Here is a 24054-nt window from a genome sequence, read left to right as displayed (position 1 = left end):
GGAGGGTGGCTGATGTGTTTGCAACTCTGGGCAATTTCTAGAGTCCTGGGCAGTGCAGTTGCTGTACCAAGCTATGATACATTTGGAGGGGGATGCTTTCTGTAAAAGCTGGAGCATGTGCAAAGCTGCAGAGAAAGACCTAGGCTTGTAGCTCTGGGTGTGTTAGCAGGGACCTGATAGACTGTTAGCATCCTCCTCCTCCATCATCATTCTATGATTTATCAATCCATAATAGCCTGCATTAAACTGCATCTGCCACTTGCCTGCCCAGTTTACATCCTTCCCTGCCCTCCTGAAGGCAATTATCATCATCTTTACCCTTTACGAACCTTTATCCTACAGCACAATGGGAGCACAGCCTTGGCCTCTCAGGCCAACTCCCATTTAATCAGACTATGGCTGGCCAATAATTCCCACCCCTCCACAATAAACCCTCACCCACCTCCTCAACAAGTAATCAACCTCTCGAGACCCTCCGTTGACCATGGATAACTGTCTACGTGATACGCAAGCCAAGGCAGTACAATATGAAGGGAAAAAAAGTGTTGCCCATGCAGCAGATGAATCCAAAGGACGTGGAGACGTTGGCGAGCTTGTCAAAGAGGATCACCGGACGCCGTCGCCATTAGACGGCACGTCCTATAAGGATCGATGTGACAAACGGATTGATCTCTCCGGATCGTCGGAGGCCACTGCCGAGGTATGGGTTATGAGGGAGAGGTACAAGAGGAGGAAGTTCTTTAGCCAGAAGGTGTGAATCTGTGAAATCCATTGCCACAGTTGCCTGCGGAGGTCAAGGCGTTCAGTATATTTAAAGTAGGTTCACGATTCGGAAATGTGTCAAAGGTTACGGGGAAAAGGCAGGAGAATGGGGTTGAGAGGGATAATGAATCAGCCACGATCGAATGGCAGAGCGGACTCGATGAGCCTCATCGCTCGCAAACCCCTGACAACCCTGATTAACCCTAACCTAATCATGGGACGATTCACAATGACCAGTTAACCTAGCTGATATGTATTTGGACTGTGGGAGGAAACCGGAGTGCCCGGAGAAAATCCATGCTCTCCACAGGGAAGACGTACCCAGGCTCCTTACAGAGGATGTCAGACATGAACTCTGAACCGACACCCTGAGCACTGCAGTAACCACTCCGCCACCGTGACCCACTACTTTCAAAGTTCAAAGTACATATATGTCACCATATACAACCCTGAGATTCATTTTCTTGTGCGCGTACTCAATAAATCCAATAACCACAATGAAAGACCACACCAAGTGGACAACCAGTGTGCAAAAGACAACAAACCGTGCAAATACAAAAAGAACAAAAGAAATAACAGTAATTAATTAATAAATAGATAGATATAGATATAGATAGATAGAGATAGATAGATAGATAGATAGATAGATAAATAAATAAATAAATAAGCAAGCAAGCAATAAGTATCAAGAACATGAGAAGAAAAGTCCTTGAAAGTGAGTCCATTGGTTGTGGGAACAGTTCAGTGAAGTTGAGTGAAGTTACTCCTCTGGTTCGAGAGCCTGATGGTTGAGGGGTGATAAGTGTTCCTGAACCTGGTGGCGGGAGTCCTGAGGCTCCTGTACCTACGTCCTGATTGCTGCGTTAAGAAGAGAGCGTGTTTCTGGATGGTTGGGGCCCCTAACAATAGATGCTGTTTGCCTGCAACAACATCCCGTGTGGATGTGCTCAGTGATGGGGAGGGCTTTAGCCGTGCTGGGATGGACTGTACCCACTGCTTTTGTGGGATTTTCTTTTTAAGGGCATCGGGGTTTCCATACCAGGCTGTGATGCAGCCAGTTAATATACTCTATAGAAGTTTGTCGAAGTTTTCGTTGTCATGCCAAGGCTGTGTAAATACCTAAGGAAGCAGAGGCGCTGTCGTGCTTTCTCTGTAGTTGCACTAAGGTGCTGGGCCCCAGGACAGGTCCTCTGAAATGACAACACGGAGAAATTTAAAGTCGTTGACCTGATCCTCCGATGGGAGCTCTGGTTTCCTCCTCCTGAAGTCCATAACAGGCTCCTTGGTCTCGCTGACATTCAGTGAGAGGCTGTTGTGATGGCACCACTCGAACAGATTTTCCACCTTCCCCCTCTTTTGCCCTCCCATCTGTCTGTCCTTCCCCACAGCCTCACCACACACTGCAGCTAAGCTGTCTTACTGACGCATACCACTGACTTTCGAAAATGACCTCAATGGCGGGGAGGCCAGCGGGAATGATGTTTTGTCCGGGTGCAATTAAATTCCATGTGCACCTGAAACTCACAGAGGAAACCGTGAAATAAATGCAGCAAGATAGACAGACATAGGACTGACTCGACAGCACAGAACTACTGTGCAGCGCCAGTGGGTTCTGGGATCACTTAGTAAAGGAAGACATTGAAATAAAACTCGAAGAAAAGAATTTTAACAAAGATGAAGCTCTTGCTCTAAGCAGAATGACTATAAACAAGGTGGGAGAGAGGAAACCTGATTGGATGTGGATTGACCAATCTGGAGGGTCAGTCTACAGGGGTATAAATACCACCAGACTAGACGTGACCAGGCATCATCCCTGATGAAGATGGCGCAGTGTGTCATTGAAACGTCAGTTATAATCAATAGCTGTACCGGGTGGAAGCCTGAGAAGAGTTTATTCAAGAGGATCAGAAAGCAACAGAACTGCACAGAGACAGTGGTGCAGTCTGAGGTCGAGTGGCAGAAACAGAGCGACTGAGAGAGGCGCGGTCGTACAGTGGTTAGCGTAACACTATCACAGCGCCAGTGACCCGACCGCCACTGTTGCCATGACTGCGTGAGTTTCCTCCGAGTGCTCCAAACTCCAAAGGTGTACGGGTTAGGGTGAGTACGAGCTACGTTGCCGCCGGAAGTGTGGCTACACTTGCGAGCTGTCCCCAGCACATCCTTGGACAGTGTTGGTCATTTACTCAAATGACACACTTCAGTGTACATGGGACAAAATAAAGTCAATCTACTCCAATGAGTATTTTTCATCCAAAGTTGTTCAAAGTGCTTCAATGGGATAAAGTGCAAACATGAAAATCAAATAAAAATGAAAAATTAAAGCATGAAAATAAAAGACAACAAGACGTTAGCTCTAAGCAAGATTAAAGAAATCGGTTCCGAGGTTAAATAAATAGGCTTTGAGCTGGTGTTTAGAAGTGTCAGCTCAGTCTCCATCCCCTATAGTTTCAGGTATTGAACTCCACAGTTCAGGAGCGCAGTTCAAAACAGCAGACCTGCCAATTATCCTTTGAGGGAGATAGTTTAAGAGATGGGCAGAAGTAGACCCCTGTCTGTCTCCGCCTCGCTCCAGTACAGTGCTTACAGCAACTGCAGCAGTGAGGAAGCAGCTGTTGATAACTCTGGACATCCAGTTTTCAAAGGAGAGAGAGTGTAATGGCGACTGTACATCCCCTCACCTTGAATTTCTATTTTTCCAACCTAAATGGATGGTGTTACCTCATTCTGCATTAAATTCCATCCACCACGTTGCTGCCCATTCACACACCCAGCCTGCATTTCCCAGAACCTCCTAGCCATCCCCGTATTCCACTACTTTCACAGTCACCATTCTATCGGGATCCATCAGAGCTTGGTAGGGTGACTGCTCGGCTCGAGACCACAGAGAAACATCCTGATGAAGCATCTCGGCCTGAAACATCGACTGCTTATTCCCCTCGCTCGACGCTGCCTGACCTGCTGTGTTCCTCCAGCATTCTGTGTGTTACAGAGAGATAACGACACACCCAGACAACCACGTAAACCAGCCTCCCTTCCAGTGACCCCATCTCGGTAAAGCAGCCAGCGTAAGCAAAGACACCTCCCACATTATCTCTACACCCTACCCCCCCCCACCCACCATCGGGTGGAAGATTGGAAGATACAAAAGCCTGAAAGCCTGTACCACCAGACTCAAGGACAACTTCTACCCCACTTGAATAGACCTCTTGTACAGAAAGACAGGCTCTTGGCCTCACAGTCTACCTCGTTATGGTGTTGTTTCTCTGTAGTCATTACACTTTATTCTGCATTATTACTGTTTTACCTTGTACTACCTTAAGATCATTTATTGTCAATCTTATGACCATAAGATATAGGAGCAGAGTCAGGCCATTTGGCCCATCAAGTCTGCTCCACCATTTCATCATGGCTGATCTTTTTCCCTCCCCGGCCCAATCTCCTGCCTTACCCCTGTAACTCTTCATGCCCTGACCAATCAAGAACTGATCAACCTCTACCTTAAATATACCCAATGACTTGGTTTCCACAGTCGCCTGTGGTAACGAATTCCACAGATTCACCACTCACTGGCTGAAGAAACTCCTCATCTCTGTTCTAAAATGACATCCCTCCATTCTAAGTTCTCAATTCCCCCACTTCACTGCACGAGTGCAAAGGAGAACACAATGTTTGTTACTCCAGATCCAATACACCATAAAAAAATACAGTAAGCAGAAAAATCACAATAAAAATAGAATAAATATAAACGCAAAGACATTGTAACTGAATAAGGCCATGCATACTTAGGGTTAATTTATATGCACAGGATTAATTTGCATGCATTGGGATAATCAATTTAAATACATAGACTAACAGTATGTACTCAATGCACAATGCCTGTGGGCCGAAGGGCCTGTATTGTGCTGTAGGTTTTCTATGTTTCTATGAAATAAGCTGATCTGTGTGAACAACATGCAAAACAAGCTTTCACTGTATCTCAGGACATGTGACAATAATAAACCAATACAAAGCTTGTTACCTGAGGGACAGGCTGTACACTTAGATTGGCCCGGGTCACAGCCGAAGCCTCAGAGTCCTGGTACCTACCTTCTCCACAGCTAACCTGCTTCCTCCTGAAAAGTCTCAATCACCGCTCCCAACTTTTCCCGCCTGCCCCCTGCCATCACCATCACGCGGCCCAAAGCATTTCCCATCCCACCAGCAACCGGACCGGGAGTTCACGCAACGGGCTTGGATACCCAATGCTCGGATAGCCCACGGTCATCACTCCACGCTCACCTGTGCTTTTCCAACTCATTATGCGAGGACCTGTAACAGAAACAGAAAAGGACACGTGTCAGGACCCATTAAGTTCTTTTCTTAGCCAGAGCTGGTGAATCTCTGGAATTCATTGCTACAGATGGAAGTTCAGCCACTTCGGCTAGACAAGGTGGGTGCGCTATGTTAGCACCAGAATGTTCAATGTTCGTGGTAAATGTATCAAAGTCTGGACATACATGTCACCACAGACAACCCCAAGATTCGTTTTCTCACAGAAGAACAAAGAATGACAGGCAATCAATGAGCAAAAGTTGAAAAGCTCTGCAAATACAAATAATAGTAAATAATCTTGAGAACACGAGTTGTGGAGTCCCTGAAAGTGAGTCTATAGGTAGAGATTAGTGATCAGTTCAGCGATGTGCTGCATGAAGTTCGGGAGCTTGTTGTTTGAGGGGTGATAACTTTTCCTGAATCTGGTGGAGTGGGACTAAAGACTCCTGTATCTTCCTTCTGATGGTAGTAGTGAGATGGCGGGGGTCCTTGATGACGAGTGAGACTCGCACACACACACACGTGCGTGGACATCATACACTACCCCGAGATCCCCCAGCACCTGGCCCTGCCACGTTCGGACGGCTCCCAACGAGAGGGAGGTACAGAAGCCTGAAGTTCCATAGCTCCAGGTCCAGGAACAGCTACCTGAAAAACCACACGTTTCTGATTTTATTCGATAATCAAAGGCTATCATATAGTACAACAAAGAAAATCTTTCACGTTACGTAAACTTTTTCTCATCTCTCTTTACTTCAGCTGTGTGGCAACAAAGGCTGAGTGTTTAACCTCAGACTATATTTTCCTATTTCTTTAGAACAGAGAACAGTACAGCACTGGAACAGGCCTTTCGGCCCTCAATGTTGTGCCAAATCTATTAAATTAGTAATCAAATGCCCAACTATACTGATCCAATGTCCATATCCTTCCATTTTCCTCACATTCACGTGTCTCTTGAAGTCCCAAATCCTCTCCCACCACTCTGAACAGTGTATTCCAGGCACCCACCACCCTGTGTGTAAACAACTTGCCCTTCACATCTCCTTTGAAATTGCCCCCTCTAACCTGCACGCTCTCTGGTATTAGGACGCTTCAATCCCTGGAAAACAAGGTAATGTCTGATACTCTATCTATGCAGTTGTCTGGTCAAGATGGCGCCTGCATACAACTATGGGATCATTTAACTAAAAGGCTAACATTTTGACAGTGGAACAAGGCATTAAAGAAACTTCCAAATGAAACAATTTTGCCGTCAGTACTTGCAATTGAATGTAACTGTTAAACGTCGAACAGGAGTTTGGAGATCGTCTGGGTGCATCAGCGCTCTGCAGTTTCAGAGAGGATTCCAGGAGACAGAGGCAGTGTGTGTGAACCTCACGACAAGCAGGCAGCAGGACAGAGCGCAGGCCAATGTCTGTCTGCATTTCATCGATAAAGCTCCCATTGTGCACCACTAATTTAAGCAACAAGGGAGATTGAAAGATCGAGGCGAGTGTGGCAGCAGAGCGCTGGCTGCCTGCCTTTTGATCGCTGAGAATCACTCTGCTACGCTACCGGAGAGGTGACAGCCTGCCGCTGTACCCAGGGTCCAGGCTCTCTGAGTTTTGGATGTGGACTTGGACTATAGACTTCTATCTGTCTTACAGTTTGTTTTGTATTTTTTTTGCCTGATTTTTCCTGGTTTTTCTGTGCGGGGGGGTTGGTAGTGGCGATTTGGGGGGACAGGAAGCCTGAAGACACACACCCAGCGATTCAGAAACAACCATCAGACTGCTGAACAGACAATGAACACCACCTCATTACTTCTTTTTCTCTTTTTTGCTCGGTTTAATTTTTAAAGTATATTTCTCATTGTAATGTATAGTTTTGTATTCTGTTTTGCACTGTACTTCTACCAGAAAACACCACATTTTACAAACAACGCTGGGGATATGAAACCTAATTCTGACGTGTCATTTATGTTCAGTTAATGTAACGTATGTGTAAAGTGTACTGCTTCATCAGGCTAACTTTCATTTGGGATGTGGGAGGAAACTGGGTTTCTTCACAGGAAGAATGCCTCAATGGCCCCGAGAGCTCTCCAGCGCCGGAGGTCGGAATCGAACCCGGCTCTCCAGAGCAGGAGCTCGGTGGCTCTACCCACTGTGCTGCCCCGACAGGCCTTCCCCAGGAGCTGGCTGACCACCAGAGGCACCATTATCCCCCACCCCCCCAACAAGGCTTCAGACCCCAGGGACACGGACTCTATCGATCCAGACTTCTCGCTGCTGGACCCAACGCCACCCAAGAACAGCCAGAAGCAGAATCAAGTTTATTATCGCTGACAAATGTTGTTGTTTTGTGGGAGCGGTGCAGTGAAATACATACAAATGCCCATAACCTACAGTATAAATACATAGTGCAAATAAATCAAAATAGTGAGGTGGTGCTCACAGACCGTTCAGAGATCTGATGGCAGGGGACAAGAAACTGTTCCTAAAATGTTGAGTGTGTGTCTTCAGGCTCCTGTACCTCCTCCTCAATGTTTTGAGGGAATGTCCTGAACGGCGGGGCCCTTAATGATGGATGCCACCTATTTGAGGCATCAGCTTTTGGAGACGCTGGGGTGGTTACTGCCTACGATGGAGACGGCTGGGGTTTACAACCCTCAGCAGCTTTTCCCCGATCCTGGGCACTGGTGCCTCAATACCTGGCTGTGATGAACTTACCGGGCACAATCCCTGGACACCAATGTTTACGGGGAGGCGATGAGTGCAGAGGTCACACACTAATACACGAAGGTCTCAGGGGCAGAGGTCACCCCCTCCATTCACACACATGAACAGACCTCTCCAATTCCCTACCCTGTCCCTCTACACAGTAGAGCAGAGAGGGGGAACTGCCTCTATAGAAGAAAGCAACTGCCTTTGTCGATCAGGGCACCGAGTACGAGAGTTGAGATATCAAGTTGCAGCTGTACAAGCTGCTGGTCAGACCTCACTCAGAATGCCGTGTGCAGTTCCGGTCTGTCATTTACTGGACACGGTTCACACACGGAGGTCACCAGGATTGGAAAGTTTGAACTATAAGGAGGGGCTCTTACCCCTGGACAGCAGGAGGATGAGGGGTGACCCTGCAGAGGTTTAGAGGGCTGAACGGTAGCGTAGCGGCTAACACAAGACACTTGACAGCAACAGTGGTCGGGGTTCGATCACCGCTGCTGTAAGGTGTTTGTAAGCTCTCCAACTGGGTTTCCTCCTGATGCTGCACCTCCCTCGCGCATCCCGAACACATACGGTTAAGATTATGGCTAGTAAGCTTTCCTCCAAGAGCACCACAACCCTGTCATGGTTTGGAGGTTTGTGTGCCTCAATGACCTGGAGAGCTATGTTGTCTGGAGTCAGGACTTTATGCTTTGGTTCTTGGCAGGGTCACCCATACCAAACAGGTCACAGGGTAGAGGCCAGGCTAAGAGTGTCCACCAGTCCTCCAGGTTCGGGGGTTCAGCTCAGGGCTAACAACCCTGACTGGTCAAACAAAACTGTTACTGAAACAGCAATGACGAATCCTTCTACATCCGAGTGCGACGGGATTCCTGAGTCTCCAGCAGGGACTTGCATAACTGACAGTAAACCGAGAGGAAGCCACCGACAAGATGACAGAAGCTGTGAACGCTGCCAGAGATGCCAGCGGCACAATGGGCAGTAAGTAATCTGTGGCATGCTTCGTTGGCGCCAGAAGCGTGGCACAGTCCCTCTTCTGAATTTCTTTAAATTGTAATTTATAGTAACTTTTCATATATTGCAGCCACACAAAAAAATTAATTTCAGGCTGCCCCCAGCACAAGTCTTGCTGATTTGATTTGACACAAACAGCACATACACTGCATGCTTTGACGAACCAGACAGATCAAGCTCATCTTGAGGGGTGTGGATACAGTGGATGGTCACAATCTATGTGCAGGACACACTTTTAGAAAGTGGAAGGGGAATGGGGCAACCTTCTCCACACAGAGAAGAACGAACTGCCTTCGGAAGTAGTAGAGCTAGGTACAATTATATTCAACCTTTTAGGAACAGATTCTTCCCCTTTGACATCAGATTTCTGAACGGCCCATGAACACAACCTCACTATTCCTTTTTTGAACTTTTTTTAAATGTTATCTTTACTTAGAAATACAACATGGTAACAGGCCCTGCCAGTGCAATGAGCCCACGCTGCCCAATTAACCTACTAACCCGTACGGGACGCCTTTGGACTGTGGGAGGAAACCAGAGCACCCGGAGGAAACCCACCATCATGGAGAGAACATACAAACCCCTTACACACAGCAGCAGGAATTAAACCTGATTGCTGACACTGACGTTAACTGCTACATGATCATTGTTATTTTTTCTTCTGACTTAAAGGAATCTTTTATACGTTGTTGTTACAAAAACAGTAAAATTCACGACATATGTCAATGATCATGACTCTGAACATTTAAAAGTGACTTGGATGAGTACACAGATAGGGAAGAGTTTAAAAAAAAACACAGGACAAACGCAGGTCAATTGGAAATTGGTTTATTATCGTCACCTTATCAAGAAGCTGGAACACATCTGAGCCGGCAGCTCAGTCAGCGTGGATGAGTCATCTCAAAAGGCACAATCACTAATTCAGCAACACTGAATCAGGTTTAATGTCACCCACATGTCCAGCAGTACAGCGCAATACAAAAAAAGTTACCCTAAGTTACGAATGGAAATACAAAACTCTTAATAAATAGTGCACAAGCTCACGGACAGTTCAGAAATCTGACGACAGAGGTGTTGAAGCTGTTCCTAAAGTGCTGAGTGTGGGATTCCCTGACGACAGGGTGCCGCAGTAGTGTAGCGGTTAGCGCACTGTTAATTCAGCCCGGGGCATCGGAGTTGAGAGTTCAGTTCCAGCGTCGTCTGTACGGAGTGTGTCCCTTCTCCCCGTGGCCGCGGGGATCTCCTCCCACAGTCCAAAGATCTACCGGTTAGTAGGTTAACTGGTCTTTGTAAATTGTCCTGTGATTAGGACAGGGTTAAACAGGGCCTGGCCTGCGCTGTGAAAAATATAAAAAAGGAGAAGCGGATGCAGAGGGCCCTCAATGATGGATTCCGCTTTCTTGAGACACCAGTCCTTGAAGATGTCTTCAACACCGAGGCTGGTGCCTGCGGTGGAGGTGACGGAGCCTACGACCCTCGACACGATAACCACTCTGCACTAAGTTGAATCCTTTTGTCCTGTTTGTGCCCCTTCCTGTAAACATAGCGAAATCTGCACATTTCTTATCTGATGTTCTGTGCCCGCGGTACTGCTGCAAGAGGAGTTTCCTTTTACAGCCGTGCAAATACGGAACTCGGAGGGCGGTGGGAGTGTGCGTGGATGCGGGGTCCATTTAGGTATCTGGGCAGGTACATGGACGGGAGAGGCACAGGGAGCGATGGTCTGGGTGCAGGCCTGGACTAGATGGGCTGAAGGGTCTGTTCTGGTGCCGTACTGTTCTATGGCTCTATGTACTTGTGCATATGACAATAAATTTGGGCAGTCCACGAGCATAGTTGTGGGCTGAGCCCAAAGGACTGTTATCATGCTACCTCTTCAATAATAAACTCAAAGTTCAGAGTTGTTATCAAAGTATGTATAACATAAGTAACCTTCAGACTCCTCTTCTCAACTTTGAATCTGACCCGAGTTCATTGCTCACAAGAGTCCAAGGTCCAGGAGGGATTCTGTGTCCCTCACGAGAGCTGACGCCTCCAGGGAAGAGGTGCCAAGGATCAAGTTACAAGTACGTGAGTGGAATCACTCCCCAGGGTGACTCAGCCTCTCGTCATCTCAAGGACCAGGAACACCCCAGCATCTGACAGGCTGGGTCGGCTGACTACCCACAAGAAATTCCGGCACAGCACGACGAGGGAGATGGATTAACAAGACGACGACACTGAACACTCCTTCCTGGCCTAGAACCTGGAATGGGCCCTCAGGGCTACAGTGCAATGAAAACAATCCTTTCTGTCAGCACACACTCATGTCTGGCCACGAGACTAATTAACCTACTAACCTGCCCGTCTTTGAAGTGTGGGAGGGAAACTGCACATCCTGAGGAAACCCAGGTGGTGCTGGGGAGAACAGACCCCTTACAGACAGCAGCGGGAACTGAACCCAGGTCGCTGGTGTTGTAAGAGCATCACACTTCCTGCCACGCCATGATTCATACCCCCCGCCCACTGCTCCGTACACATTCCCCTGCATACTAAATGCCTGCCGGGAACCTCTGACGTATCTGCCTGCATCACCGTCCCTGGCTCGCCCCAGGGACTCACAACTCAGTGAAGAAAAACTCACCTGCAACACCTCTTGAAACCTCCCCTCCTCTTGTATTAAATGCACATCCTCCATATTCAACATTTCTACCCAAGATTCCGAATGCCCACCATATTTACACCTCCCATCTCAGGACATGAAGACCAAGGACACAGGTTCATCGGGGAAATTACAAAACTCCTGGCAGAAGCACAAAACGTGACATCAGGAGAATTTCTAGAAGCTTGGCTGTCAACGGAAGACTCTATTAACAATAATACTGAACGCATGCGAGGGCGGGATCGGAGCCAAGGGGTGAACTGCCGACCGAGGAACCAATGCTCACAACAACTGATAACCAGCGATAAGGGCCAGTGGAGATCAGTCAGCTATCCAGTTGGCCGGGACCCAACGGAGACTGGCGTGACAGCCAACCAATCAGAATAATGAGTCACATCAATATAAACTCCAGCACTCGACTGTACACCGATGAGGTCTGCGATCTAACGTCCAGGCTCGGCGAACAAGCCTACAGACAAGCCTCCCTATTATAAATCTCCCAGGTTAGGAAGGATGTGGAGGCTTCAGAGAGGGTGCAGTGGAGATTTACCAGGAGGCGGCCTGGATTAGACAGCATGTCTTATGAGGAAAGGTTGACTCAGTAGGGCTCTTTGGAATGGAGGAGGATAGAGGTTTACAGAGTAAGAAGAGACACGGCCAGACACCTTCTCCCAGGGCGTAAATGGCTATTACAAGGGGACATAATTTTAAGATGATTGGAGGATAGTACGGGGGGGGGGGGGGGGGGGGTATCAGAGGCAGGTATTTTTTTCCGCAGATCCGAGGAACGCACTGCTAGGGTTGGCGGTAGAGGTAGATACATTACAGACACTTAGGAAACTCTCAGATAGGCACGTGGATGACAGAAAAATGGTTAGATTGATCTTAGAGTAGGTTAAAAGGTCGGCACAACATGGTGGGCCAAAGGGCCTGCAATGTGCTTAAAGTTAAATACTCCATGTGTCTGCTCTGCTCTCATAATCCAGCGACATCCAATCTAAATTCAATCCTGGACACTTAGAACATAGAACATTTACGCCCCCTCGTATTAGTCATTTCTGTCCTGGGAAAAAGTCTCTGACCATCCACTCGATCTATGCCTCTTGTCATCTTGTACACCTCTAATCCTGCTCTCCAAAGTGAAAAGCCCGAGCACACTCGGCCTTTCCTTGTAAAACGTGTTCTCTAATCCTGGTAAATCTCTGCACCCTCTCTAAAGCTTCTACTTTCTTCCTATAATGAGGCGACCACAACTGAATTCAAACCTCCAAGGGTGGTCTAACCAGGGTTTTACAGAGCTGCAACATTACCCCACAGTTCTTGAACCTAATCCCCGACTAACGAAGGCCAACTCACCGTACGCCTTCTGAACCACTCTATCAACATGTCTGGCACCTTTGAGGGTTAAGTCTTTGTTCCTCCACACTGTTAAAAGAATCCTGCCAGTAACCCTGTACCACCAAACAATAGAGAGATAAAGACTGAACTAGCCTGGAAAATCCCCCAAAGGTTGTTTAAGTGGAAAGGAAAGAGAAATACTGAACATGCTGCAAATCAGTGATTAAAACAGTAAATAAGATAAAGGAGAGGAATTAAACTATTTGACCCATTGAGTCTGCAGGCCATTCTATCATGGCTGATTCATTATCCCTCTCAACCCCACTCTCCTGCCTTCTCTCTGTAACCTTTGACAAGAACCTACCAACCTCCGCTTTAAATATACCCAATACTTTGCCGTTTGTGGCAATGAATTCCACATATTCAGCACCCTCTGTAGGTTCAATAAAGAAATTCCTCCTCGTCTCTCTTCTAAGCGTCCTTCTATTCTGAGGCTGTGCCCTCTGGTCCTAGACTCCCCCGTGTTGGAAATGCTCAGAGGGTCAGGCACTCTCTTCCCGGATTATGCCCACGCTGGCTAGTCCACTGAGTTCACAGTTTCGGTCGTTGGTCTCACTGTCTCTGCTCTGTGACCAAGCCACTGCTACTTACATCCTCCTTCAGTTATTCACCCAACCATCTCCAAAATACTCCAAATGAACCTTCACCCCTCGCCTTGGCAGGCCACACACTTCCAAACCCCGATCGCACTCCTCTGGTTCTCTTGCCAGTTACCTCGGATAGTCACAGAGTAGACCGCACGGAAGCAGGCCATTTGGGCCAATTCGTCCATGCTGACCAAATTGTCCAACTGCTCCCTATGTTTGACTTACATCCTTGTAAGCCAGGGCTTCTTAACCTGCTTTATACCATGGCCCCCTTCTCAAATTTAAATATATAAATTACACACGATTACAAAAAACAACCAATTATGTTGAAATAGCTAACAACAAATTTGTGATATAGTGATAAATGTGCTTTTTTATTAATGCATGAAGTAACAAGACAATACATTTAAAACAAAGGCAAGTTAGAATTAAATCTTATTTCTTAACATGTAAACTTTCTCCCATCCAAGTTCATGGAGCCCAGGTTAAGAACCCCATCCTAAGCCTGTCCAAGTACCAGCATTACTTTTTGCAGTACTTATTTAATATTTTTATACCTACTTCTCTCTGTAATTCATAGCTTTTATTATTATATATTGTGATGTACTGCTGCCACAAAACAACAAATTCCACGACATATACCAGTGACACTAAACCTGATTCTGTGTCCGTAATTATATTTGCCTCTACCACTTCCTGTACAGTTCCCCGGACTCACCGGATTTAGTAATATCATTCCTCTAACAGGGTGATCAAAACTCCAAGTGCTACCTCACCAATGACTTACATAATGGCGAGCAAGAAACCAACATTTTCTCTCTTTCTGGTCCTTTGACTCTCTCCATTCATGTTGGAATGAACAGTGACCGGTCTCTACCCAGCACAACGACAGTCCCAGACCAGAGCCAACACAACCTGGTTAAATGACCTGCAGATTGTGCTATTTACCCACCACCCTCTCAATAAATTTGTGAATGCTCCTTTCCTCCCCTTTCACCTGAAACCCATGCCCCCATGTCCTCTAGCTTCCAGCCTCCCCACCCTGGGTATAATCTACTCCAGGTTCAGGAACAGTTATTACCCTACAACCATCAGGCTCTTGAACCGACGTGGATAACTTCACTCTCCACGATCCCAAACCAATTCTTAGGCCTACACACTCACTTAGAACTAATCTGTGAAAGAAGACAAACCGTGTAAACAAAAAATACTCAGAACGCGAGTCGTAAAGGAAGTGAGTGTGTAGGTCAAAGAATCAGTTGGGATCATGCAGAGTTAAGTTACCCACATCCACTCAGGAACCTGATGGTCATCTAACATCAAAATGCACAGCCTCCGAATAGAAGGACGTCCGTTGAGAGCGGTGATGAAGAGGAATTTCTTTAGCCGGGGGAAATGCGAAATGATAGGAGAAGACCGGAGGGGGTGGGATGAAGCCAAGAGCTGGAAAGGTGATTGGCAAAAGTGATACAGAGCTGGAGAAGGGAAAGGATCCCATGATCCTTTCCCTTCTCCAGCTCTGTACTCCCGTCACATGATCCTTTCCCTTCTCCAGCTCTGTACTCCCATCACATGATCCTTTCCCTTCTCCAGCTCTGTACTCCCATCACATGATCCTTTCCCTTCTCCAGCTCTGTACTCCCGTCACATGATCCTTTCCCTTCTCCAGCTCTGTACTCCCGTCACATGATCCTTTCCCTTCTCCAGCTCTGTACTCCCATCACGTGATCCTTTCCCTTCTCCAGCTCTGTACTCCCATCACACGATCCTTTCCCTTCTCCAGCTCTGTACTCCCGTCACACGATCCTTTCCCTTCTCCAGCTCTGTACTCCCATCACATGATCCTTTCCCTTCTCCAGCTCTGTACTCCCGTCACATGATCCTTTCCCTTCTCCAGCTCTGTACTCCCGTCACATGATCCTTTCCCTTCTCCAGCTCTGTACTCCCATCACACGATCCTTTCCCTTCTCCAGCTCTGTACTCCCATCACATGATCCTTTCCCTTCTCCAGCTCTGTACTCCCGTCACATGATCCTTTCCCTTCTCCAGCTCTGTACTCCCATCACATGATCCTTTCCCTTCTCCAGCTCTGTACTCCCGTCACATGATCCTTTCCCTTTTCCAGCTCTGTACTCCCATCACATGATCCTTTCCCTTCTCCAGCTCTGTACTCCCATCACATGATCCTTTCCCTTCTCCAGCTCTGTACTCCCATCACATGATCCTTTCCCTTCTCCAGCGCTGTACTCCCGTCACATGATCCTTTCCCTTCTCCAGCTCTGTACTCCCGTCACGTGATCCTTTCCCTTCTCCAGCTCTGTACTCCCGTCACATGATCCTTTCCCTTCTCCAGCTCTGTATCACTTTCGCCAATCACCTTTCCAGCTCTTGGCTTCATCCCACCTCCTCCGGTCTACTCCTATCATTTCGCATTTTCCCCTCCCCCCACTACTTTCAAATCTCTTACTATCTTTCCTTTCGGTTAGTCCTGACGAAGGGTCTCAGCTCGAAACGTCGACAGCGCTTCTCCCTATAGATGCTGCCTAGCCTGCTGTGTTCCACCAGCATTTTGTGTGTGTTGTTGTTTGAATCTCCAGCATCTGCAGATTTCCTCGTGTTTGCTTGTTAGGTTCATGAATAGTCAGGGTGTCAAAGATTATGGAGAGAAGGCAGGGGAACGGGGTTGAGAGGGATAATAAACCAGCCATGATGGAATGGCAGAGCAGACTCGATGGGCCAAATGGCCTAATTCTGCCCCGTCTTATGGTCTAGTCTTTGTCCGCTTATGCAGAGATTTTTTTTACAAAGTTCTGATGTATTTATTTTTTCCCTGTAAATGCCTGCAGGAAATGAATCTCAAGGTAGTATATGGTAACATAAACACAAAAGATTGTGCAGAGGCTGAAAAACTTGAGCAACACACACAGAATGCTGGAGGAACTCAGCAGGTCAGGCAGCAACTGTGGAAAGGGTTAAACATCTTCATGCCAAGACGCTTCATCAGTACTGGATAGCAGGAAGCCAGAGTATGCTAACATACACGTACTTAGATAGTAAGTTTACTTTGAAGCTTCCTCTTTAATTCTATATAGGCTTTGCCTGTGCCCCAATCTCAGTTCCACCTGTGTTATTAATAAAATTTGAAAGGCATTTTTTAAAATTTGGAGATGCAGCTCAGAAAAGGCCCTTCTGGCCCAATGAGCCCACACCATCTAACTGCACCCAAGTGACCAATTATCCTACTGACCATATGTATTTGGACTGTGGGAGGAAACCCACGTGGTCATGGGGAGAACATACAAACTCCCCACAGACAGTGGCAGGAATGGAACCCCGGTCACTCGGGCAGTAAAGCTACCATGTTGCCCCAGATCAGGATAATTCCTGACCTCTGCCTCACCCCTCCCCTCAGTCCTCACACAGCATCTTGACCGTCCCTGAGCCTCCACAAACGCTGAGTTCCTCCAGTAGATTGCTGCTACTCCACATCCCAGCGTCTGCGGTCTCCCGTGTCTCGGGAGATGTTGACTCTGGTCTGGGTTCGTCACCAGGACGGCGAGGTAATGTAACAGTTAAGGTATCACAATTCAAGATTGTTACCCCGGATCTGATAAAAACCACAATCAGATAAACAACACAATAATACTTTAAAAAAACATAATAAATATAAAAAGATGAGAAGCATAAATATAATAATGAGAGGCACTGATTGTGTGGATAGTCAGAGGCTTTTCCCCAGGGCTGAAATGGCTAGCACGAGAGGGCATAGTTTTAAGGTGTTTAGAAGCAGATACAGAGGAGATGTCAGGGGTAAGTTTTTTTACACATAGAGTGGTGAGTGCGTGGAATGGGCTGCCGGCGACAGTGGTGGAGGCGGATACAACAGGGTCTTTTAAGAGACTTTTGGATAGGTACATGGAGCTTAGAAAAATAAAGAGCTATGGGTAACCCTAGGTAATTTCTAAAGTAAGGACACATTCGGCACAGCTTTGTGGGCTGAAGGGCCTGTACTGTGCTGTAGGTTTTCTATGTTTCTAAATACAAAAGATTGCTTACATACACAGAGTCAACAAAGTGACACTAGGCACAGGAGTGTCTGTACATAAGGTGACTGACAGGAAATGATAAAGCAGTGGTGGCTGGGAGTGTGGAAGGTGGGTTAGTGGGTGGAGGTGTTGATCAGCCTTACTGCTCGGGGAAAGTGACAGTTTCTTAGTCTGGTAGTCCTGGTGTGGATGTGTAGCCCCCTCCCTGATGGCAGTGGGACAAACAGTCTATGAGCAGGGTGGGTGGAGGCCAATTCTCTGGATGCTTTCAAGAAAGTTAGATAGAGCTCCTAAAGATAACGGAGTCAAGGCAGGAACAGGGTATTGATTGTGGATAATCAGCCATGATCACACTGAATGGCGGTGCTGGCTCGAAGGGCCAAATGGCCTACTCCTGCACCCATTGTCTAGTGTCTGTTGTCTTCCTGATGTTACTGGCCCTCTTCCGGCCCCTTTCTGTATACACGTCCTCGAAGGCGGGCAGACTGGTGCAGATGATGTCGTGGAGCCCGACAAGAGCCTGAGGTCAGGATGTAACCCGAGGTCAACTCACTGGGCGAGGGGGACAGTGTGAGGGAGGAGACTGAGCCCGCCATCAAAACCAAGTCTGAAGGTCCAAACGCACCCACCCCGCGGGGCTCCCCCTCACCTGTCACCTTGTACTCCTTCCCCACCCCCCTACTTCCTTATCCTGGCTACCGCCCACTTCCTTCCAAGTCCCAAAGAAGGGTCTCAGCTCGAAACATCGTCTCTTTAATCCTCTCCAGAAACGCTGCCTGGCCTGCTGAGTCCCTCCAGCACGTTGTGTGAGTTAGTCTGGATCTCCAGCATCTGCAGAATCTCCCGTGTTCAAGTCAAAGTGGAGTTTATTGTCAGGTCCGTGCATGCACAGGTGCAATGAAAAACTTACTAGCAGCAGCCATCACAGGCACGGAGCATCAGATACACTGCTTTCACCAGAAATGCATAAAATGTCAAATACACTTTTTTTTTACAAGAAAGAACACTATTAGAACAAAAATAAAAACTATGAACAACCCTGCTCTGGTTTCTCATCTCTGTATTACTTCCAGGAGAGCTCGTAAGACATAGGAGCTGAATCAGGCCATTCAGCCCATCTAGTGTACTCCACCATTCCATCATGGCTGATTTATTTTCCCTCTCAATCCCACATTCTCCTGCCTTCTCCCCATAATCTCTGACACCCTGACTAATCAAGAACCTATTGACCTCGGCTTTAAATATACTCAATGACTTGGCCTCCACAGCCATCTGGGGCCACGAATACCACAGATCCACCACCCTCTGGCTAATCTCTGTTCTAAGTGGACATCCCTTTACTCTGAGGCTGTGCCCTCTGGTCCTCGACATGAGGAAATTGGGTCAGCAACCTTCGTACAGCCAAATTGTGGGTCAGAGGGGTGTTTCCAAAGTTCAGAAAACAAGTGAAGATTAAAACTGTCACTGATACAGTGGCAGGGGTGGGGGGGGGTGCTGGAGACTGTCTCTTGACCTCACAATCTATCTCACTGTGACTGTTTACCTGCACTCTGTGGTTGGAACACATTCTTCTGCATTCTGTTATTGTCTCCCCTTGTGCTGCCTCAACGCACTGTGTACTGATTTGATCTGTACGAACAGTATGCAGGACAGGATTTTCAATGGACCTCAGCAAGTGACAACAATAAACCAATTCCAATTACGACAGTGGTCAGAGATGCAAAATAGTCAGAAGAATTGAGCGAAAAGGGGGAGGGATATCAGAGGCAAGTTGTTTTTGTTAAAGAGGTGTACAAGACGATAATAGATACCAGATTTTGCTCCTGAGCCTCACTTCATGTTATTTTCCATCCCATTCATGGAAAAAAGAAGCATGTTCACTCCCTGCCTAGCTTCAAAGTGGTTGCAAGATAATTTTACAGCAAGGCTCTGTACATTTTACATCTCTGGAGCAAAGGTGTTCAACATAAAGATCAAGTACACAGCCAGACTTTTACCCAGGGCAGAAGTGGCCAGAACGAGGAGCATAATTTTAAGGAGTCTGGAGGGAAGTATAGGGGTGATTATCAGAGGTAGGACTTTCTTTCCTCCACAGAGAGCATAGATTTTAAAAAAATGAAGGGCTTTGTAGGAGGGAAGCATTAGATTGATCTTAGAGTAGATTAAAAGTTCAGCACATCATCATAGGTCAAAGGGCCCGTACTGTGCTGTATGTTCTATGTTTTGTGTTGGGAGCATCTGAGAGGAAGACTGCCACACTAATATTTGAAAAGAACATCTATGTGGAAGGGAAGCATTAGATTGATCTTAGATAGGTTAAAAGATTGGCAAAACATGGGCTAAAGGGCCTGTAACATCCTGTAAATGTTTATGTTCAACTCAGCATTGCTGTGGTATAGATAGGTTTCTAACGGTTTGATGAGGCTAGGAGGCTTTCTGTTTGGAACCAAACCCAGAATAGAAGGCCTTGGACCAGAGTGGATAGTCTATAGGGAATGTTAAAAAGTTGGCATAACATTGTGGGCCAAAGGGCCTGCACTATTCTACGTTCTATGAAAGAGGGTAATTCAAAAAATACCTTTGCCCTCAGCTGGTCTCACCTATCACCTGTCAACTGTACTCTGCTCCTTCCCACACCACCTTATTCTGGTTCCTTTCCCCGAGTCCTGATGAAGGGTCTCAGTCTGAAATGTCGGCTGTTTATTCCTCTCCACAGATGGTGCCTGACCTGCTGAGTTCCTCCAGTATTTTGTAAGTGTTACTTCGAAAACACTGCAAGCTTGTGCACCTAGAATCAGGTTTAATATCACTGGCATATGGCATGAAGTTTGTTGTTCTGCGACAGCAGTTACGTTGCAACACACAATAATAAAAAATAAATTACACTATAACAATCAAATATAAAAACAGGAATACAAGGAAAATGTAGATTCTTGATCAGTCAGGGCATGAGGGGATACGGGGAGAAGGCAGGAGATTGGGGCTGAGAGGAAAAGTGGATCAGCCATAATGAATTGGCGGAGCAGATTTGAAGGGCCAAATGGTCTAATTCTGTTCCTATGTCTTATGTAAGAATATGGCCATTTTGTAGGCAGAAGAGATTGTCCATTTGATTACTAATTTGATTGGATCAGCACAACATTGTGGGCCTGTCGTTGGGCGGCTTGGCAGCGTAGTGGTTATAAAAATACTTTACAGCATCAGAAACCCGAGTTCAATTCCCACCGCTGCCTGTCAGGAGATTGTACATTCTTCCCACAGTCCAAAGACATACTGGTGGGGAGGTTAATTGGTCATTGTAATTCAGGAGTTCCCAAACTGTTTTAAGCCATGGACCCCCTGCCATTAAACGAGTGGTCTGTGGTCCCCAGCTTGGGAACCCATGTTATAAATTGTCCCGTGAAGAGGTTAGGGTTAAATCAGGGGATTGTTGGGTGGCGTGGCTCGAAGGGCCGATTAATTCTCAATATATATAAATAAATAAGGGGGAATAGTGAGTTAGTGTACATGGGTTTATTGTCCTTTCATAAAGCGCTGGACGCAGCAAGACTGGGAAGGAAATCGGGTAAATAGATGCAGTAGGCCTTGTCTGACGGGCCGAAGGGCCGCTGGTTGCTAGGAAACCGAGCCGGAGCCGCGACCGCACGGGTTAAATAAACCAACTTGGAGGCGCCGAGTCCGGCCGGCTGGCCAGCGCTGGGACGCATGCGCAGCGCCCGGCCGACCGGCGCATGCGCAGCGCACGGGCGAGCGACAGACAAAAAAAAACAGGAGCCGCGAATAAACAATCCTGGGAGGGGAAAAAAATAGCACTTTTCTTCTAAAGGCACGGGACGCAACATCAGCCCAGCAGACCTCCCCCTGTATTCTGCATTTCATTTTTATCTTAATTGGTTTTGTTAAGTCAACATCACGTCCATAAACCCGAGATAATCAGTGCAGTCGCTCGGATTGTTTAATAGCAGTTGCATTATCGTCCCCCTTTTTGACAAAAATGCGTGCTTTCCAAATATTAATATTTGTATTTTAATATCATTTGCAGAGAAGAGAAAAACGTCAGTAATTGCCAAGATTGTGCATTTTTAAAAAAATAATGCTTAAAAGAGGTCCTCGAAATTAAATTCACTGAGAAGAGGGTAAGGAAATAAAGCGAAGGTATAGGATGGGGTTTTGCAAAAGGGAGACAACTGTCCTGTAAAATGACACTGAAAATATGCGAGTGAATATTGTACGCGTGGCAGTGTTTATATCCGAATCCGATCAAAACACGGCCAAGCCCAAATGGGGGAAAAATGGCGACTGGCGAAGATTAAAGAGCTCAAAGCACACATATATCTGACCCCCCTCCTCTGCAATTCCTCTCTTGGTCGTTTGTACCTGTTATTTGGGGTTTTCTTCGTTTTAGCTTTCTTCCTGTTGAATTCGACATCGCAAGGCAACGTCGACGCGTAACCGTGTTCTGCTTCTGCAAGCAAAAGGAACAAAATACGATGAGAGTGCACTGTAGATCTTACTGTAAATAGGTAGAATACAGCTGTCTGCAACTGGTGTGGTAGGGGGGAAATGGGGAGAAGCTTCTGCAAGTGCATTTCCAATCGCCTATACCTCTCTCTCGCCTCTCGATGTACTCAGCTGCTTCCAGCAAGGTTTGAATGTTAAAAAATGCCATTGCTATAAAAATAATTATTTTGCGATGCTTTAAAAAATTTGCTGCCTATCGGAGCATTAGCATTGGAGATGAAGGGTGCAAAATAAAACTGTACGTGACTTGAGGGAGACAGACAAGTTCTGTTACACTTCACCTCAACCTAGCCTGATGACAAGCCCAGATGCATTGTGACGCACTTTGATTGACAGCCCGAGCGCCGGCCGCGTTCTCTCCAATGGGAAAGCCCGCAGGGCCCTCAGGAGCAGGCACGTTAGGTTGCGCCAACCCCCCCCTCCCTCACTGGACACGCGCAGAAAAATGTATCAACAAGTGGTTCGGCGCAGCTGATTGGCCGGCGTCGCGTGCAACCGATTGGCGCAGCCACGGGAGCCCCAGCCCCCTAGCAACACGGCGTGTGAGCAGCGGCGGCGCACGCCGATTGGCGAGCGGCTTTGCATGTTAAAGCGACCCGTCGCACCGGCCATTGGGTGAGGGCCCTGCATGTTAATGAGGTGGGCGGTGCCCGCCGGCGGCCAATCGGAGCCCAGCAGATGAAGTTGCTGTGTGTGTGTGTGAGCTTGGCTCCCTGCCCGGGGAGAGAGAGCTGCCACCTTCCCCTGAGCTGTTGTTGTTATTGGGGCCTTTGCGTGACATGCGGGACAGCCAGCATGGCCCGGGCCTTCGGGGAATAAAGCAAACCGGCCCGGCCGGCAATCGCACAGGAGTGCACCCGTGCTGGATAAGTTACTCACTAAACCTGCTTACTTTTTAATTTTTCGTAACTTTCCACCTCCAGATAAGCTTTTACAGTTTAGAAACAAAAAAAAAACGAGCAGCGGGCCGACGATAAGGAGGATGTCTTGCCCTTGAACGGAGAGAGCAGAAGCCAGGAGGATTTAATGCAGTGGAATGAGATATCTCCTTCCTTAATCTGCGTGATGGAGAAGGTTAGGGCTCCTCAGGAGCACGATGAGTTGGCTGCTAGGCGGTTAGAGTTAAACAGCAGACCCTTCGGCCCGTCTCACCTATGCTACCTTGAGATTCATCTTATTTACTGTAAATGCCTGCAAGAAAATCAATCTCAAGGTAGAATATAGTGACAGGCGTACTTTAAAAATAAATTTACTTTGAACTAGGCGCATTTGGCCAATATCCGTCTAAACCTCTCCACTCCACATTGCTGTCCAAGTGCCTTGTAAGTTGTGCAACCATACTGGCCTCTACCACTTCCTCTGGCAGCTTTTCCATTGTACCTTGCCCCTAAAGTCCCCTCTCACCTTAAAATGCTGCCCCCTAGTTTTGGACCCCATTTCCTGAGAAAAAGACTCACTAACCTAGGGGGCCACCTGCCCTCATCCTGCCTGCCCGAGATCCGTCCACAGGTGTCTTCTATCGCACATCCACATCACTGCCGTTTGAACATGGAGCAGAGGCCTAGGCTCTGGCCTGACCTCTAATTCCCCCACATCCCTGTCCCTAATCCTAACCTGACCCCCAATGCCCCTCTCTGTCCCCCAAATCATCCTTCTGATCCTAGAAAAAATTGAAGACTGTGGCCATCTTTATCTGTTCCTCTCATGGTTTTATAAACCTCTATAATACCTCTCCTATTCTCAAGTAAAAACATACTCCACCCATCCTTACATCTTGAGTCCTCCAGTCTGGTTAACATCCTGATGGATCTTTTCAGGTTAGTGAATCCTTCCTACAGTTAGTATGTTCTCCCCAGGAATGCGTGGAGTTCCTCTGGATGCTCCTGTTTTCTCCGACGTTCCAAAGATGTACGGGTTTGGTTAGTAAGTTGTGGGCCTGCTACGTTGGTGCTGGACACGTGACAAGAATTGCGGGCTGCCACTAGCACATCCTCGGACTGCATTGGTCATTACTAGTCGCCAGCCTCCAGTCCGACTATGAAAGGAAAACAGCGCATGCTGTTAATGGG

At 47.3% G+C, this 24054-nt stretch overlaps 1 protein-coding gene across 1 annotated transcript in view; it reads right to left on the bottom strand.

The window, feature by feature from the left end:
* The window catches only part of LOC140728880 (max dimerization protein 4-like), a 31571-nt gene extending 9285 nt beyond the window's left edge, over positions 1-22286 (bottom strand). Inside the window, exons 1-3 of the mRNA XM_073047951.1 lie at positions 22070-22286; positions 21842-21929; positions 5044-5073 (exon numbers count right to left, since the gene is read on the bottom strand). Coding sequence (XP_072904052.1) covers positions 5044-5073; positions 21842-21929; positions 22070-22133 — 182 coding nt within the window. The 5' untranslated portion in view covers positions 22134-22286. The remainder of the gene's footprint in view (positions 1-5043; positions 5074-21841; positions 21930-22069) is intronic.
* Between the last annotated feature and the right edge of the window lie 1768 nt (positions 22287-24054).

Source organism: Hemitrygon akajei, chromosome 6 (genome assembly GCF_048418815.1).
Source record: "Hemitrygon akajei chromosome 6, sHemAka1.3, whole genome shotgun sequence".
Taxonomy (NCBI): domain Eukaryota; kingdom Metazoa; phylum Chordata; class Chondrichthyes; order Myliobatiformes; family Dasyatidae; genus Hemitrygon; species Hemitrygon akajei.
This window is presented reverse-complemented; position numbering and strand designations above follow the sequence as displayed.